Source organism: Macadamia integrifolia, chromosome 5, assembly GCF_013358625.1.
Source record: "Macadamia integrifolia cultivar HAES 741 chromosome 5, SCU_Mint_v3, whole genome shotgun sequence".
Classification (NCBI taxonomy): domain Eukaryota; kingdom Viridiplantae; phylum Streptophyta; class Magnoliopsida; order Proteales; family Proteaceae; genus Macadamia; species Macadamia integrifolia.
This window is the reverse complement of record NC_056561.1, coordinates 10,433,132-10,452,554: the sequence shown is the minus strand read 5'-3', so window position 1 is coordinate 10,452,554 and position 19,423 is coordinate 10,433,132. Positions and strand designations below refer to the sequence as shown.

At 39.0% G+C, this 19,423-nt stretch overlaps 2 protein-coding genes across 2 annotated transcripts in view; one reads left to right on the top strand and one right to left on the bottom strand.

The window, feature by feature from the left end:
- The window catches only part of LOC122079228 (tricalbin-3), a 31,019-nt gene extending 19,543 nt beyond the window's left edge, over nt 1-11,476 (top strand). The window contains exons 7-9 of the mRNA XM_042645503.1: nt 9,501-9,927; nt 10,020-10,161; nt 11,187-11,476. Coding sequence (XP_042501437.1) covers nt 9,501-9,927; nt 10,020-10,108 — 516 coding nt within the window. The 3' untranslated portion in view covers nt 10,109-10,161; nt 11,187-11,476. The remainder of the gene's footprint in view (nt 1-9,500; nt 9,928-10,019; nt 10,162-11,186) is intronic.
- A 2,268-nt stretch (nt 11,477-13,744) lies between these two features.
- LOC122078877 (UDP-glycosyltransferase 88F4-like) lies at nt 13,745-15,647 on the bottom strand. The gene has a single exon (XM_042645062.1). The coding sequence runs from the start codon at nt 15,521-15,523 to the stop codon at nt 14,066-14,068; it is 1,458 nt and encodes a 485-aa protein (XP_042500996.1). The 5' UTR covers nt 15,524-15,647; the 3' UTR covers nt 13,745-14,065.
- Between the last annotated feature and the right edge of the window lie 3,776 nt (nt 15,648-19,423).

Genomic DNA, 19,423 nt, shown 5'->3' with positions numbered 1-19,423 from the left:
TCAATCAGAGCCATTTGGATCCGTTTGGTATCCAATCTAGGATCCCAACCCTAGATCTAGGATTGCAAAATGGGTTCAGTAAGGATTTGGGATTGTAAAACAGGGTAAGGATTGGGACTTTTTGTTCAATCCCAAATTCCGGTTTTGTTTTGAAGATTTGGATCCTTCCAAAATGTGCTGAAATACCCTGGAGAGTTGTGCAAACAACCATCCCCAGAAGAGATGTTATAATGGCATTTAACTCTCTCTCTCTCTCTCTCTCTCTCTCTCTCTCTCTCTCCCTCCCTCCCTCTCTCTTAAAAACACACATTTGGCTTCTAGTTAAGGGTTCCCCCTTCCCCCCCCCCACCCCACCCCGATCCCCAGGAAAAAAAAATCACAATGCAGGCAAATGCTGCAAATTTTGTCGATTGGGCTTGATCAAGTCTAAATTCAAAGCCCCAATGGGTTATATTGGCCATGGGCTAACTATTCTTGGGCTTTTTGTTTTAATGGGTCAATTCTATACGCCCAAGTATGAGGGTACTGGTGCATGCACACATTTACTTCTAGTTTCTGTTTTCTACTTGGTTTAGGCTACCACGAATCCATATTTTCTGATTTGAGTTATTTATAATTTTGTAAGAGTACTGTTGAATCTGGTTTTAGGAACTCTAGAAAGCTTCTATTTTCAGATACCTTGATGCTCAAGTCTAGGAAATTTAGAAAGTTTCTAATGTATGAGTTGTGCTAAGAATAGAAAGCTTAGGGGTTAGTCTATAAATTAGTGGTCTGATATGCTATGTAAAGCAGTGGTTTTTGAGTTGAATGGATGAAGAATTGAGGTGTTGCAGGATAGCAACCTTGTGTGGTGTTTCTTTGTGGAAGTTCCAGGGTCATGGCCTAGAAGATTGGAGCTTGTTCTCTCGGTTGAATATGTATTTAAAAATATAAGAGAACGATTTGGCTTGTCTAATATGCCAAAGGCCACCTTTATTTATAATAAGAGACTAGGATTATAGTTAGCATAAGGATGAGTTACATGTCTAGATACATTGAACCTAGACACTTTTTTAACACTCCCACTCAAGTTGGTGAATATGTATCACAATTGCCCAACTTGTGGAGTAGAGGATGAAAAAAACCTTACAATATAAACCTTCCGTGAACACATAAGCTAACTTGATGAAATGCCAGTCAGTCTCAATATGCTTTGTCCGGTCGTGTTGAAACGGGTCATGAGCGATACTGATAGAAGCCTTATTGTCACAGTAGAGCTGCATAAGACCAGCAATCGCAATCCCCAAATCACTGAGAAGAACCGGAAGCCAGATAAGCTCGCAAATCCCCTGAGCCATAGCACGATATTCAGCCTCAGCACTGGACCTTGAGACCACTCCTCCAAGTAACAAGGCTACCACCTAGGAAGGTGCAATAACCAGAAGTAGAGCGACTGTCATCAACAGAATCTGCCCAATCAGCATTAGTAAAGGCCTTGAGTCTAGTATTGTTGTTGGTCAAGAACAAGAGTCCCTTTCTTGGAACAGATTTCAGGTGTCTCAGGATACGGTACATTGCTTCAAGGTGAGTAGATAGTGGAGCATGGAGGAATTGAATCACAATTCCTACGGCATATGCAATATTAGGAAGGTGTGAGAAAGATAAATCAGCTTACCAACAAATCGCTAATACCTTTCTCGATCAACTAGATCTTCATTGTCACTACAAAGATGATGATTAGCCTCAATTGGAGAGCCTGCAGGTTTACACTCAAGCATACCTGTCTCACTAAGAATATCAAAGACCTATTTCCTTTGTGAGATGAAAATGCCTTTGTCATATTGAGAAACTTCAATACCAAGGAAATATTTGAGAGGCCCCATATCCTTAATTTCGAATTCTGCTGCAAGTTAATCTTTGATCGTGGAAATTTCAGCATCATCGTTTCTTGTGATCACGATATCATCCACATAAACTATAAGAATAGCAACTTTACCACCATCACGTTTGGGAAATAAATTGTGATCAGCATGACTTTGCTTGTAACCAAGGTTTTAAAACTCGATCTCGCCAACCATCTCGCTATCCCAAAAAAAAAGATCTGGAGAGATCTCGCCGAAATCTTGTATTTTTCGGGCGGTCGACTTGCTGGTAGATCTCAGTGGGCATATGGCCTTTGTAGGCCCTGAAACTGTGTATTTTCCCTATTTTAGCCATTCTAAACACAATGGAAACATCAGATTTGCAAAAAACAAACTCAAAATGGTACTTTGACTTCGTACCCTATGTAAGTAGTCTTCGACTCTTTGGACCCTAGGCTAGTATGCTCTATTCCACAATCCACATTCCACAATCAACACATGACACAACATGATCATAAGAATTTAAAAGACATCATATGTAAGAAAAGTAACTCCAAATGTAGATGAGGAGGTAATATTCTCTACTCTTTAAGCTTCAATGAGTGGAGGACTAGAGATCGTCAAGAGAAAGCACCAAAGTCCTTGCTCCTTGGTGTTTTTTCTTCAAAAAAGTAGAGAGGCGAGATTTGGCGAGATTTCGAAATCTCGCTCGAGATTTGGTCGGTTTTCTGCCTCGCCAGTTGGGCCATCTCGCCTTTTGGAAACCAATATATGAGGAGGTAATATTCTCTACTCTTTAAGCTTCAAGGAGTGTAGGACTGGAGATCGTCAAGCGAAAGCACCACAGTCCTTGCTCCTTGGTGTTTTTTCTTTAAAAAAGTAGAGAGGCGAGATATTGGTGAGATTTAGCGAGATCTGGGCAAGATTTCAAAATCTCATTTGAGATTTGGTCAATTTTCTGCCTTGCCAGTTGGGCCATCTCGCCTTTTGGAGACCATGCTTGTAACCAAATTGTACCATAGCCTTGAGGAATCAACCGAACCAAGCCCGGGAAGACTTGCTTTAGGCCATAAAGTGATTTTTGTAACCAATATATTTTCCCGACCGTAGATGGTGATTCAAAACCTGGTGGGATCTCCATACAGATTTTTTCCAAATCACCATCTAGGAAGGCATTTTTCACTTCTTACTATTGGAGATTCCACCCAAGGTTGGCAACACAGGATAGTAGAGCTCGAATAGAGTTCATTTTAGCCACTGGAGCAAAGGTCTCTTGGTAATCTATGCCATAGGTCTGAGTGAAGCCCTTGGCAACTAAGATGTCCTTGTACCCTCTCAATGGTGCCATCTACCCTGGTCTTTATTGTAAAGACCCATTTACACTCTAGAAGCTTCTTTCCCTTTGGAGAAGGAATAAGCTCCCAAGTACAATTCTTCTAAAGAGCCTGCATCTCCTCCTCCATAGCATCTTTCAACCCTATGGAATGGAAACAAAAGACAGTGGAAACAAAGGCTCGGTAGGATGGAGACAGAGACTTATAGGAAACAAAGTTAGAAATAGTATTCCTAGTACATGTCCTAACTCTTTTTCTAACATCAATTGGAATATCAGTAGAATCAGTAACAACAATGGGAGGATCCATATTACCTGACTGAGACACGAGAGGTGGATCTAGGAGCACTAATGGCTGTGGTGGGTCGCTTGTGGGCTATTTCTTTCTGTGAGAATATGTAAGTAAGCCCCATTTACTACTTTGCTTGAGGGGTGGCTCCCCCTTAAGACAAACATACTTCACATAAGACAAATAGTGTCAAAGACAAATGGACTTGAAGTAAGCTCGGACATAGCATTCTGCCCCTCAAGAGGTGACTGAAAATAGGGTTCAAACTCATGGAAAGTAACATCCATGGTAATAAAGGGCTGGCAAGAGGAGAGATGGTAGCATTTGTAGCCCTTTTGGTAAGAGGAGTAGCGAAGGAAAATGCAATGGAAAGAACGAGCAAGCTTATGTGCAAGGGTAGAGTTGTGGGCATGACAAACACAATCAGAGACCCGAAGTGGGAGATGAGAGGTAAGGGAGGGGTCTAGGAGACAGCTAACAGGGATCTTGAAGTCCAAAACACTGGAGGGAATCTTGTTAATGAGATAGGCAGCAGTAAGGACTGCATCTCTCCAATAAGAAGTCAGAACATTCATGGTAAACATGAGGGAGCGGTTGACATCCAAAAGATGACGGTTCTTCTACTCAAGAATACAATTATGTTCTGAAGTGCAAACACAAGAGGTCTGAAAAACAATCCCCTGACTATCAAGGTATTGGAGAAAGCTAACATCAATATATTCAGTTCCATTGTCACTCCATAAGATTCGAACCTTGGCACGAAATTGGGTCCGAATCATGGTGAGGAAGGTCTGGAAGCATTGAAACGCCTTAGATTTATGACAAATAAGAAAGACCCAGGTTAAGAGTGTGCAATTCTTAATAAATGAAATAAACCACTGGAAACCATCATGAGTGACAACACGAGATGGACCCCACACATCAGAACGAATAACCAAAAAAATGACGTTCACTTTTGTTAAAAGAAATAGAATAACAAGTTCTAGTGTGTTTGGCAAGTTCACAAGTTTCATAATGAAAGGTATCAGGACTACAATGCTTTATTAGAGCAATCCAGTGCACAAGGCTCCCGCTACTGCAGGGTCTGGGAGGGACAAGTGTACGCAGCCTTACCCCTTGCTTTGCAAAAGAGGCTCTTTCCAAGTTTTGAACCTGTGACCAACATGTTGCAATAGTAAAACTTAACCATTGTGCCACAGGCTCGCCCACAATGCTTTATTAATCGTGGAAATAATAAGCATAAAGTGCGAAAGGAAAGATGACAGAGGCACTGATGCCAGCGGTGCACTTGTTGAAGGACACTATAAGATGGAAGAGTATGAGAAGAAAGAGGTGTGTGCACATTAGTGGGGGTTGGTTTCAGATAGTACAGCCCGTCCTATACCCTACCATAGCCATTCGTTGCGCCCCATCACCAGATCCTAAAAAAGACAATGGGTGGAATAAAATGACACACAACAATTGAGTTTAATGGTAAGACCATAAATAGAAAGCAGGTTAGCACAAAGATTGGGAACATGAAGAACGAAAGATAATGAAATAGTAGGGGAGCATTGAACAAAACCTTTACCAGAAATAGAGGATAAGGAGCCATTGGCAGGCAACCCAGACTTCTTCCTTACCAAAGCTAGGGAGATACGAACAGAACAAGTCTGATGAGCTAGTTATATGTTCAGAGGCATCGGAATCAAGAAAGCCAAGAGGGACAATAAGAAGTAGAAACATGGAAAATACCTGAATAAGCAAGATGGGAAGTAGGTGTAGGGGTTGGTGTCCCCAGGTGGGACATCATGTGTTGTAGGGCCTGTAGCTGATCCGAGGAGAAAGACACAAATGAAGACCTACCTGTTGGTGGAGGATCAGGGCCAAAAACAGATTTATCAACAATCTCAGAGAGATGAGCCTAGGGCTAGGTAGATCCTTGTTTCCCACCACGACCCCCTCCCTTTAGGTGACTATGTAGCGTCCAAGATATCTCCTTAGTGTGATGAGGTTTACCACAGTAATTACATTTAACTGGTTCTCTGTGAGTTTGGTATATTTAGAAGAGTTAACACTAGTAGGAGTAGAGACCAAAGCAGAGTGTGGGGGACTCACTGTCAGCATCATAACAAAACGACGACGGTCCTCATGCTGGAGCAGATTATAGGCCCGTAGTAAGGTAGGAAACGTGTCATGATCAAGGATCTGAACACAGATCAGATTGTATGCGTTTTGGAAAGTCATAAACACGCTCCATTCCCATTCCTTTTGGAAAGCTTTGGTATGGGAACAAGGTAATAGAAGTCGAGTTGCTAGCATAGAGAGTTCAAGCTAGCATAGTAGGCAGACACGGACAAATCTTTCTAAGATGTCTCACGGACCTAACGACGCAATTCATAAATCTATACATAATTGATAGTCTGGGCATAGGTCTATTCCGCAACCTTTCAAAGTACCTGAGCAGAGTTCATCAGAACAAAGCTAGAGCTGATAGTAGGCTCCATAGAATTGAGCAGAAAATGCATAACCAGTGCATTGTGGGCCAACCAGGTGTTTAGAGTAGGACCTTCAGGAGGCTGAGGCGTGTCACCAGTCAAATATCCCAAAAAATGATTACCTCTTATGGTCGGTAGGTTAGCACACCTACGGAAGATCATTAGACCCATTTGGCTTTGTTGGACCTGCTTGGAGAGTGGGGTGATGGACAGAAGCCCTAGCACGAGGTGCCTCACCACTCCCAGTGTCGACCATGGCGGCGATTTTGTCACCATCAGCCATAGTGTCGGAGAAGAGGTCAATGTAGATGGATCAGGCTACTATTGCATACTAGGGCACATAGTCAATCAACAGATCATAGGTAGTGTGGGTTGCAATGGTGGAGGCACAAGAGGCGGCACCAGCACTGCAGGGAGGCGCGAGACGTTGAAAGTGGGCAGCATGGCAGTAGTGCTGAAGGCGCGCAACGAGCGCTGTAGGGGGCGACGCAGGCAGCGTAGGTTGCAAGGGGTGACGCCGGCAGCAGGGGGTGCAGGGGGCAATGCAGGCAGCTGGGGTTGTAGGGGGCGATGCAGGCAGCAGGGGCTGCAGGGGGCAACGCAAGGCAGCAAGGGAGACATGCAGATCTGGGTTCCAAAATCGGAATTGGATCGCTCATGGGCCCACAAAAGAACAACAATTTCAACCTTGGGAAATCAGTGGCAATATTGTAATTTCTGGTGCAATTTAGAACCCTTTTAGAGTGAAATAGCTGAATGGGGATAGATCTGGAATTAATCCCAAAAAAAAGTTCAGTTCTAGAAATTAAAATGGTGAAGGGGTTAAACTGAAGTAAAATTCCAGAATTAGGGGCTTTATGGGAATATCAGAGGAAGGGGTTAAGTGCAAATATGAAGAAGAAGTGTCTTCTTCAACCTTTATGTAATTTTGGAGAACAAAACGCGATAGAAAACCCAACCGAAACCCTGCTGCTTTCGATTGATAAAGCTTACTCAGCTAGAATCCAATTGGGGCTGATTTCATGATTCAAAACCCTACTGAAATCAATGAGAACCCAGACCCAACAATCCATTGTACATGAATAAAGCTGCTAATCTTACTGGCGGAAGCAGCAGAGTTGATTCTACTTGCAGGTATCTATCTCTCAACCAGAAAAAGGATTTAGGAACTTTAGATCGATCAACTTAGATGGGGGCTGTTAGGTCACTCAGGAATAGAGCACGAGAGAGAAATAGGAAGAACAAGACAAAAGAAGTTTTCGAAGGAGAGAAATTGCAAAGTTGGGGGGGGGGGGGGAGAGAAGAAAGGTCACACGACCTACCAACATGGTAAACAATAAACCAAATCAATTCATTCTCTGCTTAAGAAGTTGGGGTTACATGCCTTTTTATACCAAACCGAAATTAAAACTTCCTAATTAAATACTAAACTGAAATAGAATTAAAAGATCCTAATATCTCCTAAAATCTAGACAAGTAGAATTAGAAACAAAGTAAAACTCGAATTGGTAACTCCCTACTTGTCTAACAATTATAAAAATAAAAGATTGCAAATATTCTCGAAAATAAAATAGCTAAATCTTTCCCAAATAAAATAAATCCTAAAAGATCCTATTGAACCCAAAAATCCAACCGGTCTTGGTTCATCTCATTCGAGATTGTCCAAAGGGTCAACCCGGTTCAGCCTCGATTCTTCATCAGAGATGCAAGGCAGCAGGGGTGGCGCTAGGATTAGCGGCTTAGGCGGGAGGCACTAGGGGTAGTGGCGAGTGACGGAAGGGCATCGACAAATCATGTGGTAGGGTTAGGTGGCCAGTTGCGGGGCATGGCTCAGTCAACCATGCTTTACCAAGGGAGGCCGAACCCTTAGGGGTGGCGGCGGGAAATAAAAAACTATTAAGGGTTTTGGCTCTGATACCAAGTTGAAATAAACAAAATAAGTGGATGATTTTGCTTATCTAGTATGATAGAGGCCACCTTTATTTATAATAAGAGATTAGGGTTACAGTTGGCTTTAGGTTGAGTCACAGGTCTAGATACATTGAACCTAGACACTTTAACACTATCCTTTTCCTTCTGTGATTTCTAATGCTAAGGTCAGATCATCATCCAGTATATTCTCTGTTATTAGTACATGTGAATGCTATATTTTTTAAGCAAATTTCAGCGTCCTGCAACTTGATTTATATATCTATTTGGTTCTGTGTGTTCTGAAACTTGTTCTCCAATGCTAGAACCATATTTCCTGCTAGAACATAACATACCTAAATTGACACCATGCCCTGTTCTGGCCAAGACCTGAAAAGACCCCCATCACACCTAGAATTTTTGGAAGTTTTCCTCTGACATTTTAGCATGGTTTGAGGTTTCAGTTTCAGTCAGGCCCAAAACCAAAATTTCAGCCAAAACCTTTTGTATTTTTTTCCAGAAAGTTTCATGCATGTTTGGCTCTGAAACTTGTACGACAACCTATTTTAGGCCTTCTAAACACAATAAAAACATTAACTTTTAACAATTCACAAATGGACAAATCAGCATAGAATTGATGCTTTATTACACTGTTTTTTATGAGATGATTCATAGACCATACATATATATTGGAATCATATATCATTGATATTCTCTTTCTCTCTTTCTTTCACCCAAAATAGTTTGACTTCGGACCCTAGGTTGGTAATCTATGTTGTATACAATATCTACCCTGGGCTATTCCACACAATCTTTAGTACTAGAGAACATATAATTCAAGTAAAACAACTTAAATAAGCATTAAAAACTAAAAGCCATCAAATTAAAAAGGAAGACTGATCAACTGGGCTTTGATACCATCTAATAATTTGAGAGAGAGAGTACAATACCTCCTATAGTGCATATATAGTTAACTGTATGTGCATTACAAATAAGAACATGACTTAAATCAAATAAGTACTACTTTTCCCACAACTCGCTACATACTACCAAAGATACCCTTAGAATAGTGGTAACACCTAATAACACTTAACGATACAAGTTGTTAACTCAGGCTCCATTGTATAATGCTTTTGAGGCTTATACCATGTGGTGGAAATCAATTTTTTTCTATTTTCAAATTGTTTTTAAAGGATCCATCCCAGAAATTGTTTTTCCTCTGGGTCAATATCCTTGTTAACTGTTTGTGCTTTACAAATAAGAACATGACTTAAATCAACTAATTACTACTTTTCCCACAACTCGCTACATGCTACCAAAGATACAGTTAGAATAGTGGTAACACCTAATAACACTTAACAATACAAGTTGTTAACTCAGGCTCCATTGTATAATGCTTTTGAGGCTTATACCATGTGGTGGAAATCAATTTTTTCTATTTTCAAATTGTTTTTAAAGGATTCATCCCAGAAATTGCTTTTCCTCTGGGTCAATCTCCTTGTTAATGGAAACAATAGCTATGGTATACAGACCTATATGTGGTAAATATCTGACCATAGAAGATATTTTAGGTTTTAGCAGTACATATTTCAGACGTGACTTCTTTCTCGCACACATTTTAGTTGATGCTCACACTATTTTACATTCTCCAGGTTGAGCTAGGATCTCTTCAAGACACTGTGCCGACCGACAGAATTGTTGCACTGCAAGGAGGTTGGGGAGTTTTCAGAAGGGGATCTTCTGGAGAAATATTACTTCGACTAACATATAAAGCATATGTTGAGGATGAAGAGGATGACGGGACTGAGGCAGAGTCCATAGACACAGATGCTTCTGATGATGAGATGTCAGACACTGATGAAGCAGATGTGTCGTCCGAACGGCGCCAATGGGAATCCTTAGAGGGGATGGAAAAAGAGCCCTTTATGGATGTATTAGCAGCTTTGCTCGTTAGTGAAGAATTTCAAGGGATAGTGTCCTCTGAAACAGGGAACCCCAAGCTTTATGAAAATGCTACAAACCCAGAATTAATTGCATCAAGATCAGGTGGTCGTACTGCCAACTCGGATGGTGGTTCTGGTAATATGTAAACACATATGTACATGAGAATGTTGTGACCATTGATTTCGGTCTTCTGACATATGCTACTACTGCTCTTTTGTGGCTTGCAGGATCTGCTTTAGTATGGCTTACAGTGATTACAAGTGTAGCAGTTCTAATAGCTATCAATGTTGGTGGTTCGAGCTTCTTCAATCCATGATGGGCTCCCTATGCACTTTGGAAGAACCTTTCTTCAGTGTTCTACTGGACTAGGTAATTCTCGAAAACTCACCTCATTGATGATTATGGCCAACTTGCATGCACCAATCTGAATTGTTGGATACATAGGTTCCTCCTTGATTTGCCTCACGTCAAATTTGGTTGAGCAGCTCAATCACATTGCCCACCTTGTATTGGACATCCCTTGTATTTCCCATTCCTTTTTCTATTCAACTATTTTTTCAACTTTTGTTTTCTGATATGAGCTGTTGGCTATGTTTGGTTGCAAGGGATATTTGAAGGGAAGGAATTTGATATTTTCAAACTTAAAAAGGAAACTTTTGTAATCATTACCACATGTGATTGTATAAACTACTTAAATTTTTACTATATTTAGTAATGATATATTTTACATGTAATTTTTATTTTACGTTTCATAGCAAAGGGTTTTGGATGCGAAGTAAAATGAAATTTAAGGTCTTATAATATCCCTCCCTGCATCTATGAAAAATTATGAATTTTAGTGATCAGAAAGGAAATAGATCTGAAGCGCACATGTAGAGGGTTTTTATTTCAGTAATCTATTTCTGTGTTTCCAACCTGCGATACCCTTTATTGCTTATTTGTATGATCTTGCCATAGTCATATCTGGGTTCTGGCATCAGTCCAGATCATACTCTTACCCTGAAGTTCTGTGATCAGATTCTTCTAAATTTGGTTTACAGATCTGATTAAAATCTTCTTTATGGTTCTCTGCATGTTTCTGCCTGTTGGTTTCACTTATTTTCCTTAATTTGAATTCTATACTGTCAATTCCTTGATTTCTGGATCACCTTCTATTACTCCTAATTGGTTTCCCTGCTTGAAATTCTGGCTGAATCATCTGACTATGGATTCTTAGAACAACAGGCAATCAAACTGTTTAAATGACATCAGTAGTTACAATATTGGTTTCAAGACAAATCTGGCTGAGAACCGCAAACTCCTAATTTTTTTTTATTATTTTTTTTTTATGTCTCTATCCCACATTACTTGATGGTGGAGTTGGCTAACAGTTATGATTTTTTCCCCCTTTGCAGATTGAGATGAAATCTCACTTGTAGCAGGATTTGAAGACACAACTTGGTTGCATTCACTACCAACTGTATCTATCCTTCATCCATTTTATGTAGAGTCATATGGTTACTGGTAGTGGAATTTGTTCCACGGCAGAAAATTTTGATTTTTTTTCCCAGCAATCATAAGTTGAAATCCCTATGTAAATTGTTCATATTATTGTAGATGATGCCCAATTTAGGGATCTCAAACAGTTTTACTGATATGCAAACTAAAAAAAGAGGATTAATAAATGAGCTTGTTAGAGAGATTATTTTCTAGTACGAAAGAGAACTGGAGTTGTGACAAAATGGTTTCATACATCGAAGGGTAGTGACGTTATTTTGTTTAAGTTCTGTATGATCATATATCAAGTTTAGAAATTACGTCGTCTACTAGGGGTATGGCAATATAGTTCAAGTGGGAGAATGTAAGCTGATATGGCTTACATTGCCTTATCAACATAGAAGATGTTATCTTAAAAGATATATATATATATATATATATCTTGGATTAGGGTCCCTCAATGCACAAGGCTCCCTCTACTGCAAGGTTTGGCAGGGGGTAAGTATACGCAGCCTCACCCCCTTGCTTTGCAGCAGAGTATGTTTTCAAGGTTTGAACATGTGACCAATATGTTGCATTAATGCAATTTGTCACATGCTCGCCCAGTTCAATCTGCTTATCCAAATGGAAGTAATTCTTCAACTCCGAAACCAAAAAACAAAATAAAAAATTATGATCATCTTCCATTGCTTGATGTGAATTGTAGACTAAAATGAGAGAAACCATCATGAATTGAGTTCTTAATAGATAGCCACTCCTTCAAAAGAGATTCTCTGAAAACCTTGAACCACAAGAAGGATAAATCTGAATCATAAGTCCAGACAAGAAAACCAACAAAACAGTCAATTTCTATTTATGAACCTGTCTATAGTATACGTGGATTCCAACCCCACGGCTCTCAAGAAGCGGCTGCCTCACCATACTCTGATCCCATAAATTATTTTCCAAATTATAATGAAGCTACGTTGGCTAAATTTACAACATCAAAACTTCTTTATCGTAACATGCTACTTCTTAAGATCTAAATGTTGGCCAAATCCTTCTTTGATTATGACGAATTTTGATAAATGGATTATTGACTTGAATTTGTTTCAGCATTAGTTTGACTTCACCCCTCCCATGCCTCACCACTTAAATCGTACTAACTATTATGAGATGCTTTTAGGGTTTTTTTCACCTTTCTTTTATGGTACTCGTACGCTATCAGCCATTGAGGAATACTTAAACTTAGAGGGTGGTCCCCCTTCTCGAGTAAAAGCGAAGAATTCGAACACACCACGTTTTATTGGGAATGATTGAACCATGAGAATGAATCTACATGGCTATCACCTTCTTTGGCACCATGGTACTTGTACTATGTGACAAAAGCTTTGTTAAAGAAACATATGAAGTTGGATGGGCCTCGGTCATTGCATGTGGGAAAACTTCTACCACTGTTTCTATGGACTTTGGTTATATAGGGAGTGCTCAAGAAGCTTAAGATAGGGGAATGCTCCAAGGATTTTAGAAGGAAGGAGAGTTGGGAGCCACAACTGTTGTCTTTTGGAGTTTGGACTGATTGCCAAGCTTTGACTGAATGGATGAACGAATATACATGAACCTAGCCATGGGAGCCTTTTACTATTCTCTATACATTTAAGTCTATTCTTAAGTTATTTTATAAAGTATCTGTGGTAACCCCAAAGTGATAGTTGAGTTGGCAAGGGATTTTTATCTCAGGAAGCGTGTGGTTCTGAGTTAGACTCTTCTTACCTCCTTGGGGCTACTCACACGGCCGTGATGTTCAGTATTTTTCATTAATTTTAATGAAAGTTGAATAGTTCTCATTCAACTGCATTATGACCCGGGGCCCATGAGAAAGAAAACCTAAAGTTTATCTTTAGTACCAATACCAATAATGAGTAATTTCAGTCCCCCACCTTAGTTGTCTTCGTGAAAATGCCCCTAAAACCTCCACCTCTTCTTTGAGTGCCCTTCCCTCCATGTGAATTTGGTCACATGTTAACAATTGGTATTGGCCTTATCATAGGAGCATTGGATCCTTAGATAGTAAGAGGAAGTGGATCCTGGACCACTTTAATGGTAGGTCTTGCATTTGACTCCATTCGGAAGCTTGGTTTTTGTGCTTCAATTTACCATATATAGAAATTAATAGCGCAATATCAAGCTTTGGACAAGTAACTGTAGAACCCAAACACAAAGCTCCATCACTTTTGATGTGCGCTCCAAGCTCTCTATCAGGCTGTGCATCTCCTTCATGCGGAATCATCATGTCACATCAACTTGAGATTTATCTATAGATCTTTGTCCGATGCCTAAATCTTCTCTTTGATTTGCGCTATGCCTTTTAATCTGAATTTCGATTTTTGCTTGTATTTTCCTTTACTCCCCCCCAACCTTTTCTTTTTCTCTCCATTGTTGGAGCTGGTTCTTTTAGGACATGCATGGATTTTAGAAACATGAAAATCACGAAGACTTTTCAAACATGGAAATCACAATTTATTTATTCTTATGATAGAATTACAGAAACTACATTTCTTGATGGATAAAATCAAAGAACTTCCTTGGAATGAAATAGAACATTACACCATAAAAGGGATACCCAATGAACCTATTGAACCCTCTTAAAAATAGTAGAACACAAAATAACAGTCATATACAATTCAAGATTATTGGTTTAGAGGCTTGAACAATCAAACATTAACCTAATTCGTAAAAAAAAAATGAACAAACAGTGAGATCACATGTGAGAAAGTCACCACATAGAAGGAGGACCTAAACTCGTGAGACATCAGCATCAGAGCTTCCATGACTCCACAAGCTCAGTGAAAGTAGTAAAAGAGGAACCATCCTCGGCCCACACGGCTAAGGCCTTCCTACTAAAATCTTTACCTCTTTCTCTTAGTACTCTACCCTCTTCCGATTCCATCAACGATCTCACCCTTTTCTCTACCTCAGCCGAACTCACAAACCCATCTTCCGATGACGCTTCCATCGGCATCGCTAACTTCATATCCTCCACCAAAACCTCCTTATTCATATGCTGCTCTGCATAGAGCGGCCATGCCACCATAGGAACCCCAGCACACACCGATTCCAAAACAGAGTTCCATCCACAGTGAGTCACAAATCCACCAACCGATTCATGGTTCAAAACTTCAATTTGTGGTGCCCATGAAGTCACCACCAAACCCTTCTTCTTGGTCCGATCCAAGAACCCATCCGGCAACAAAAGCTCCAAATCCGGATCCACAGGTTCAAGAATTTGCTTAATGTTATCCCCAAACAATGGATTTCGGACCACCCACAAGAACCGGTGACCACTTTTTTCTAGCCCAACAGCTATCTCCTCCAACTGAGTTAGGGAGAACGATCCACGGCTACCAAAGCACAAGAACACAACGCTTCGACTCGGCTGGTTATCAAGCCATGACAAACAATCTGATCTGGAATACATAGCTTCTCCATCTCCAATCCGATCTTTAGGGTTTGCAATCACAGGTCCAATATAGTAAACAGGTGGGGTGGGCCCATCTGGGACACATAATCCATCTTCAATGGCTCTGATCACCTTAGGCTCCAAGGATGCAAACGTATTTACCACAATACCCTTCAAGTTAGGAAGATTATCAGAAATGTATAACCCATCATGGTAAGCTTCATCATCTGGGTTACGCATAACTTCTGGCATACTAGAGAGAGGAATGGAGGGCAATCCTGGGAAATGAAGATGGCTACTGGGCTTCATCTTCATCTCTTTGAAGCTTTCTATGGTCTGGTTGTGGATGGCTCTGAAGTAGAGGAGGGCAGCAAGGAAGGCAGCACCAGAGGTGAAGAAACAGTAAGTGGGAATGCCGTGGTCGGCGGCGATTTGGATCGCCGTAGGGCAGAAGAAGTCGACGATGAGAGAGCGAATTGTTGTTGTTTCGGAGATGGATTGGAGGGCTTGAAGGAGATTGTGGTTGTTGAGGCGAATGAAGTGGCAAAGGATGGCTACGTAGCTGCGAGTAGGAGAAGGTTTGAGGGATAATTGGAAAGGAAGAGAAGGGAAATGATGAAAGGTGATTGAAGGGTAAGTTTGGGAGATGTGGTTGATGTAAGAGGTGGTGGCGGAGGTGTCGAATGGTCCGGTCGCGACGAGGATTACGACGGCGAAGTGGTGGTGGTGGTGGTGGAGTATAAGCTTGCCTAGCTCAACCATGGAGACAACATGGCCAATCCCTGGAGCTGGGTAAAGGACTATAGTGGTAGCCATTCTTTGTTTTCCTTTGTTCTGGTTTCTGTTTCTCTGGTCTTTATCTCTTGAGAGGGTACTTCTGGGGAGGACTGAGAAGAGAAGTACAAGCAAAGTGGGTAGAAGGGAACGTGTTGTTACCAATAAAAAAAAGGAGAACGTCATGCATTTGTAGGAATGTGGATAAGGTTGTTGGGGGAAAAAAATCGTCAGCAATTCCGATTTCATACAATTTCATGAAATATCACCTTCAGGGGTAACACGTGTATTGATACCAATGCAATGGTCCAGATCTGATTTAAATGCATCTTCACTGATTTAAGGTTTTATTAGTTATACCAGATCTGGACCATTGTATTGGTATCAATACACGTGTCACCCCGTGAAGGTGGTATTTCACGGAATTGTATGAGAACGGAATTACAGACAATTTCAACTCGGTTGTTGGGTAGATTCCTTAGCAGCTCGTACAGAACTTGATTCACTTTCCATTCGTAGGTGGAGAGTGATGAGTAAGAGAATAAAACGTGCATTGGATAAAGAGAGGACCCAGTTTGTTTGTATGGAAAAAAGAATTGAAATTTTCGATCTGCAAACGCCAACTCGAGCGGTGATGAGTTGTACGCATTTTCACCACTAGGCTACCAACCACATTGGTATGAATCACTTAAAATATGCATTTTCATTCCCTTTAATTTCCCTTTCAACAAAAAAGAAAGAATATATATATGGAGATTTTACTGTCACTCCCTTACACTTGGCCTATATTTACTAAAACTCCCTTGTTTTTACCTTTTTACTGATACTCTCCTGCTTTTTTTGTTTTTACATCTCTTTCTCCCCTGTTTTTTTTTAAATACCCATATTACCATTCTTTTTCACTTATAATCTATTATATTTTTTTTTTCAAATTCTTAAAACATGGTTTGAACCAAACCACTTATAAGTTTTGTTTCATCCAATCATAAGGATATTGACTAACTAATGTGTCCTTAAAGATATTATTTATTTATTTATTTATTTATTATTATTATTATTATTATGATTATTATTATTATTATTATTATTATTATTATTATTATTATTATTATTATTATTATTATTATTTCATCTCATCCAATCATTAGGGATGTTGTTTATTTATTATTATTAATTTTTTTTTTATCTCATCCATCATCACAAATTTATCAATCTATTTTTTTTATCGGTATTAGATTGGTATTGGTCTCAGCCAATCTAAGGATTAAAAAAAAAAAAATTAAAAAAATGTGTGGTATCCGATTGGAATATATGATACTGATATAGATATAGATAGGACACGAAATTATCCATTTTTGAATTTACAATATCCTTGATGATTGGATGAGATAACTTGTTAGTGGTTTGATTCAAATCATGTTTTGAACTAACCAATTTAAAAAAATATATAATAGGTTATAAGTGAAAAAAAAAAGGGTAATTTGGGTATTTAAAAAGTGCAAATGAGAAAGAGATGTAAAAGTCAAAAAATAAGGAAGTATCAGTAAAAAAGTAAAAAATAGAAGAGTTTTAGTAAATATAAACTAAGTGTAAGAAAGTGATAGTAAATTCTTTTATATAATATATCCTAAATCACTCAAAATGATACGAAAACCTAACGACACAATTAACTCGTGTTAGAATTTGAGGATGGCAAATTTTTATTTTTATGTTTTATATTCATGTCTTCAACTTGTGTGAGATAGTGAGAGGTTTACTGTTATTTTGTGACACCCTGGGTCCAACTCAGGAAAACCCGACGATAAGTTGCTAGCTCAGCAAACGAACCATGTACGTTGATGACAGCTTATATAAATTTTGGTACTGGTGGAACTTTTCTAGCTACGTGGGCCTGGCCAATGAAATGGATTTTCTCTCCCATTCATAGCTGGGACATGGATATTCACACAGTCTTCCACTTTTATGTGGTACAGAAACATACGTTATAGGATAAAGTTTTTCTCCATTAGACGGTATGATTCTAAAAACTCAGATTGGATCGGAATGATATTCGCCTTGATTAATCCTTAATCTTGACCTTTTTTATTTCAATACACATTTATGATAAAAAGGTAAAAAGTCATAATAAAATAAGGGTAGATTTGTTTGATATTGTCTTATCCGAATCAATATATTGAAATGATATCAATCTTGGCCATCCCGTGATTGTTCTCAAGTTTTAAAACCTTGACCAGTGGTGAGTAGACTATATTAAGGTGTAGATCAAAAATAACTTTTTCAGTCAATCAGAAGTCAGATCCCATGGTTGAAGAGATTCTGAGGAGGAGATCATTAAGCAGTGCAGACAAGCAAAAAGGTAGATTCCCATGTACACTAGATTTATAAGAAGACAAAGGTAACTTGCAAACGAGGGCCCTTGGTACTAGCTGGTCACAAGCTGTTAACAAGAGAATGACACCCTGAATGGCAAACAATTCCCATGAACATCTAATGATACAACATGTCTTCAAATATGAGATGGTAAAAAAATATTTTCCCTCCATGAGAGAAGGATTCACCCAAAATCTTAGGGTCATTATTTATTTATTAATTAATTTATTTATTTATTTATTTATTTTTGTAAGATAGAATCATTAATTATTAGTCTCTTAATTGAATATCGGAGATATTTTTTATTTTTGACACCCATCCATTGGCGTAATGAATGATATTGAAGTTAGAAGAGATAAGAAAATGCCTAAAATGACCATTGGTCGAAGAGTTGATAAGGAAAGGCATACATAAGCTAGGATTGATTCTAATATGACATTAAATAGAGTTGTTTGGAGGGCAAATATCCATGTTGTCGATCACTTTTAAGTGGAATGTCTTGAAGGTATTCATTGCTTTATTTCTTCTCTTATTTTTTTTCCCCCTCTTTTCTTTTATTTGCTTTTATATCTTGCCTAGTCGTAAATCTATGTAGTCGACCACATTTAGTCGAAATAAAGCTTTATTATTATTGTTGTCATTGCCCATGGCGCAATGAATGATATTGATTAAGGAACATCACTTTCATTGTGGATGAAGGAAAACTTTATGCTTTTCCTTTTTCACATGCCCATAATTTTTGTGAAAGGTTACAAAGATTTCCACTATGGGTCCACATAGAAAAAAACTGATAACAAGTTGCTTACTCACCAAACCGGCCATGTGGAGGAACGACAACTCATATGCATCTGAGTATATTTCTTGTCAACTTGTGCTAAGTGAACCAAATTGGCTTTAAGGTCCACATGTGTTAAGGAGGAGTGAATAAATCGAATTGCATCACTAATAAAGGTAAATAAGGTATGTATGTAATTATAAGGGGATTTGATAATTATCTAGTGATGGCTTGGTTTGAACTTTGTAAGTAGAGATGTAACTGAATGGTAGAATATTCGAATTCTATTTGGATTTGAATCTCTGGATATTTATTTGGAAACAAGACATATATGCCTTTCGATCGGTATGCAAAGGGTAGTACGATACTGGTTAAGATATTATGTATTTGCTCAGAAAAAAAAAATTAATAATAATAATAATTATTATTATAACAAGTATTAGGGATAATTACTTGGATATCCCATATATTATGGCCAGGTTACTTGACACCAGTACTACAGGAAGGCGTGAATTAATTGCTTTCAGGGCAGCTCGATCTTGCACAATTTACCTATTTTGTACTAGCTAGTATTTTATTGACTTCTGACTGCCCAGGCAATCGGTCTAATTAAGGTTGTGTCAGGGTCACAATATCGGCTTGCCGGGGCCAATGCTTCTATTCTAATCCCAAACTACTGAACATATTACTTGAAGCCCCAAAAAAACTTGACAATGCTTGTTTGTTGTTAGTAGTTGAATGAAAAAAGAGCATTTTACCATTATGAGTTATTCAACTTTTAAGGTAAGTTATTCACC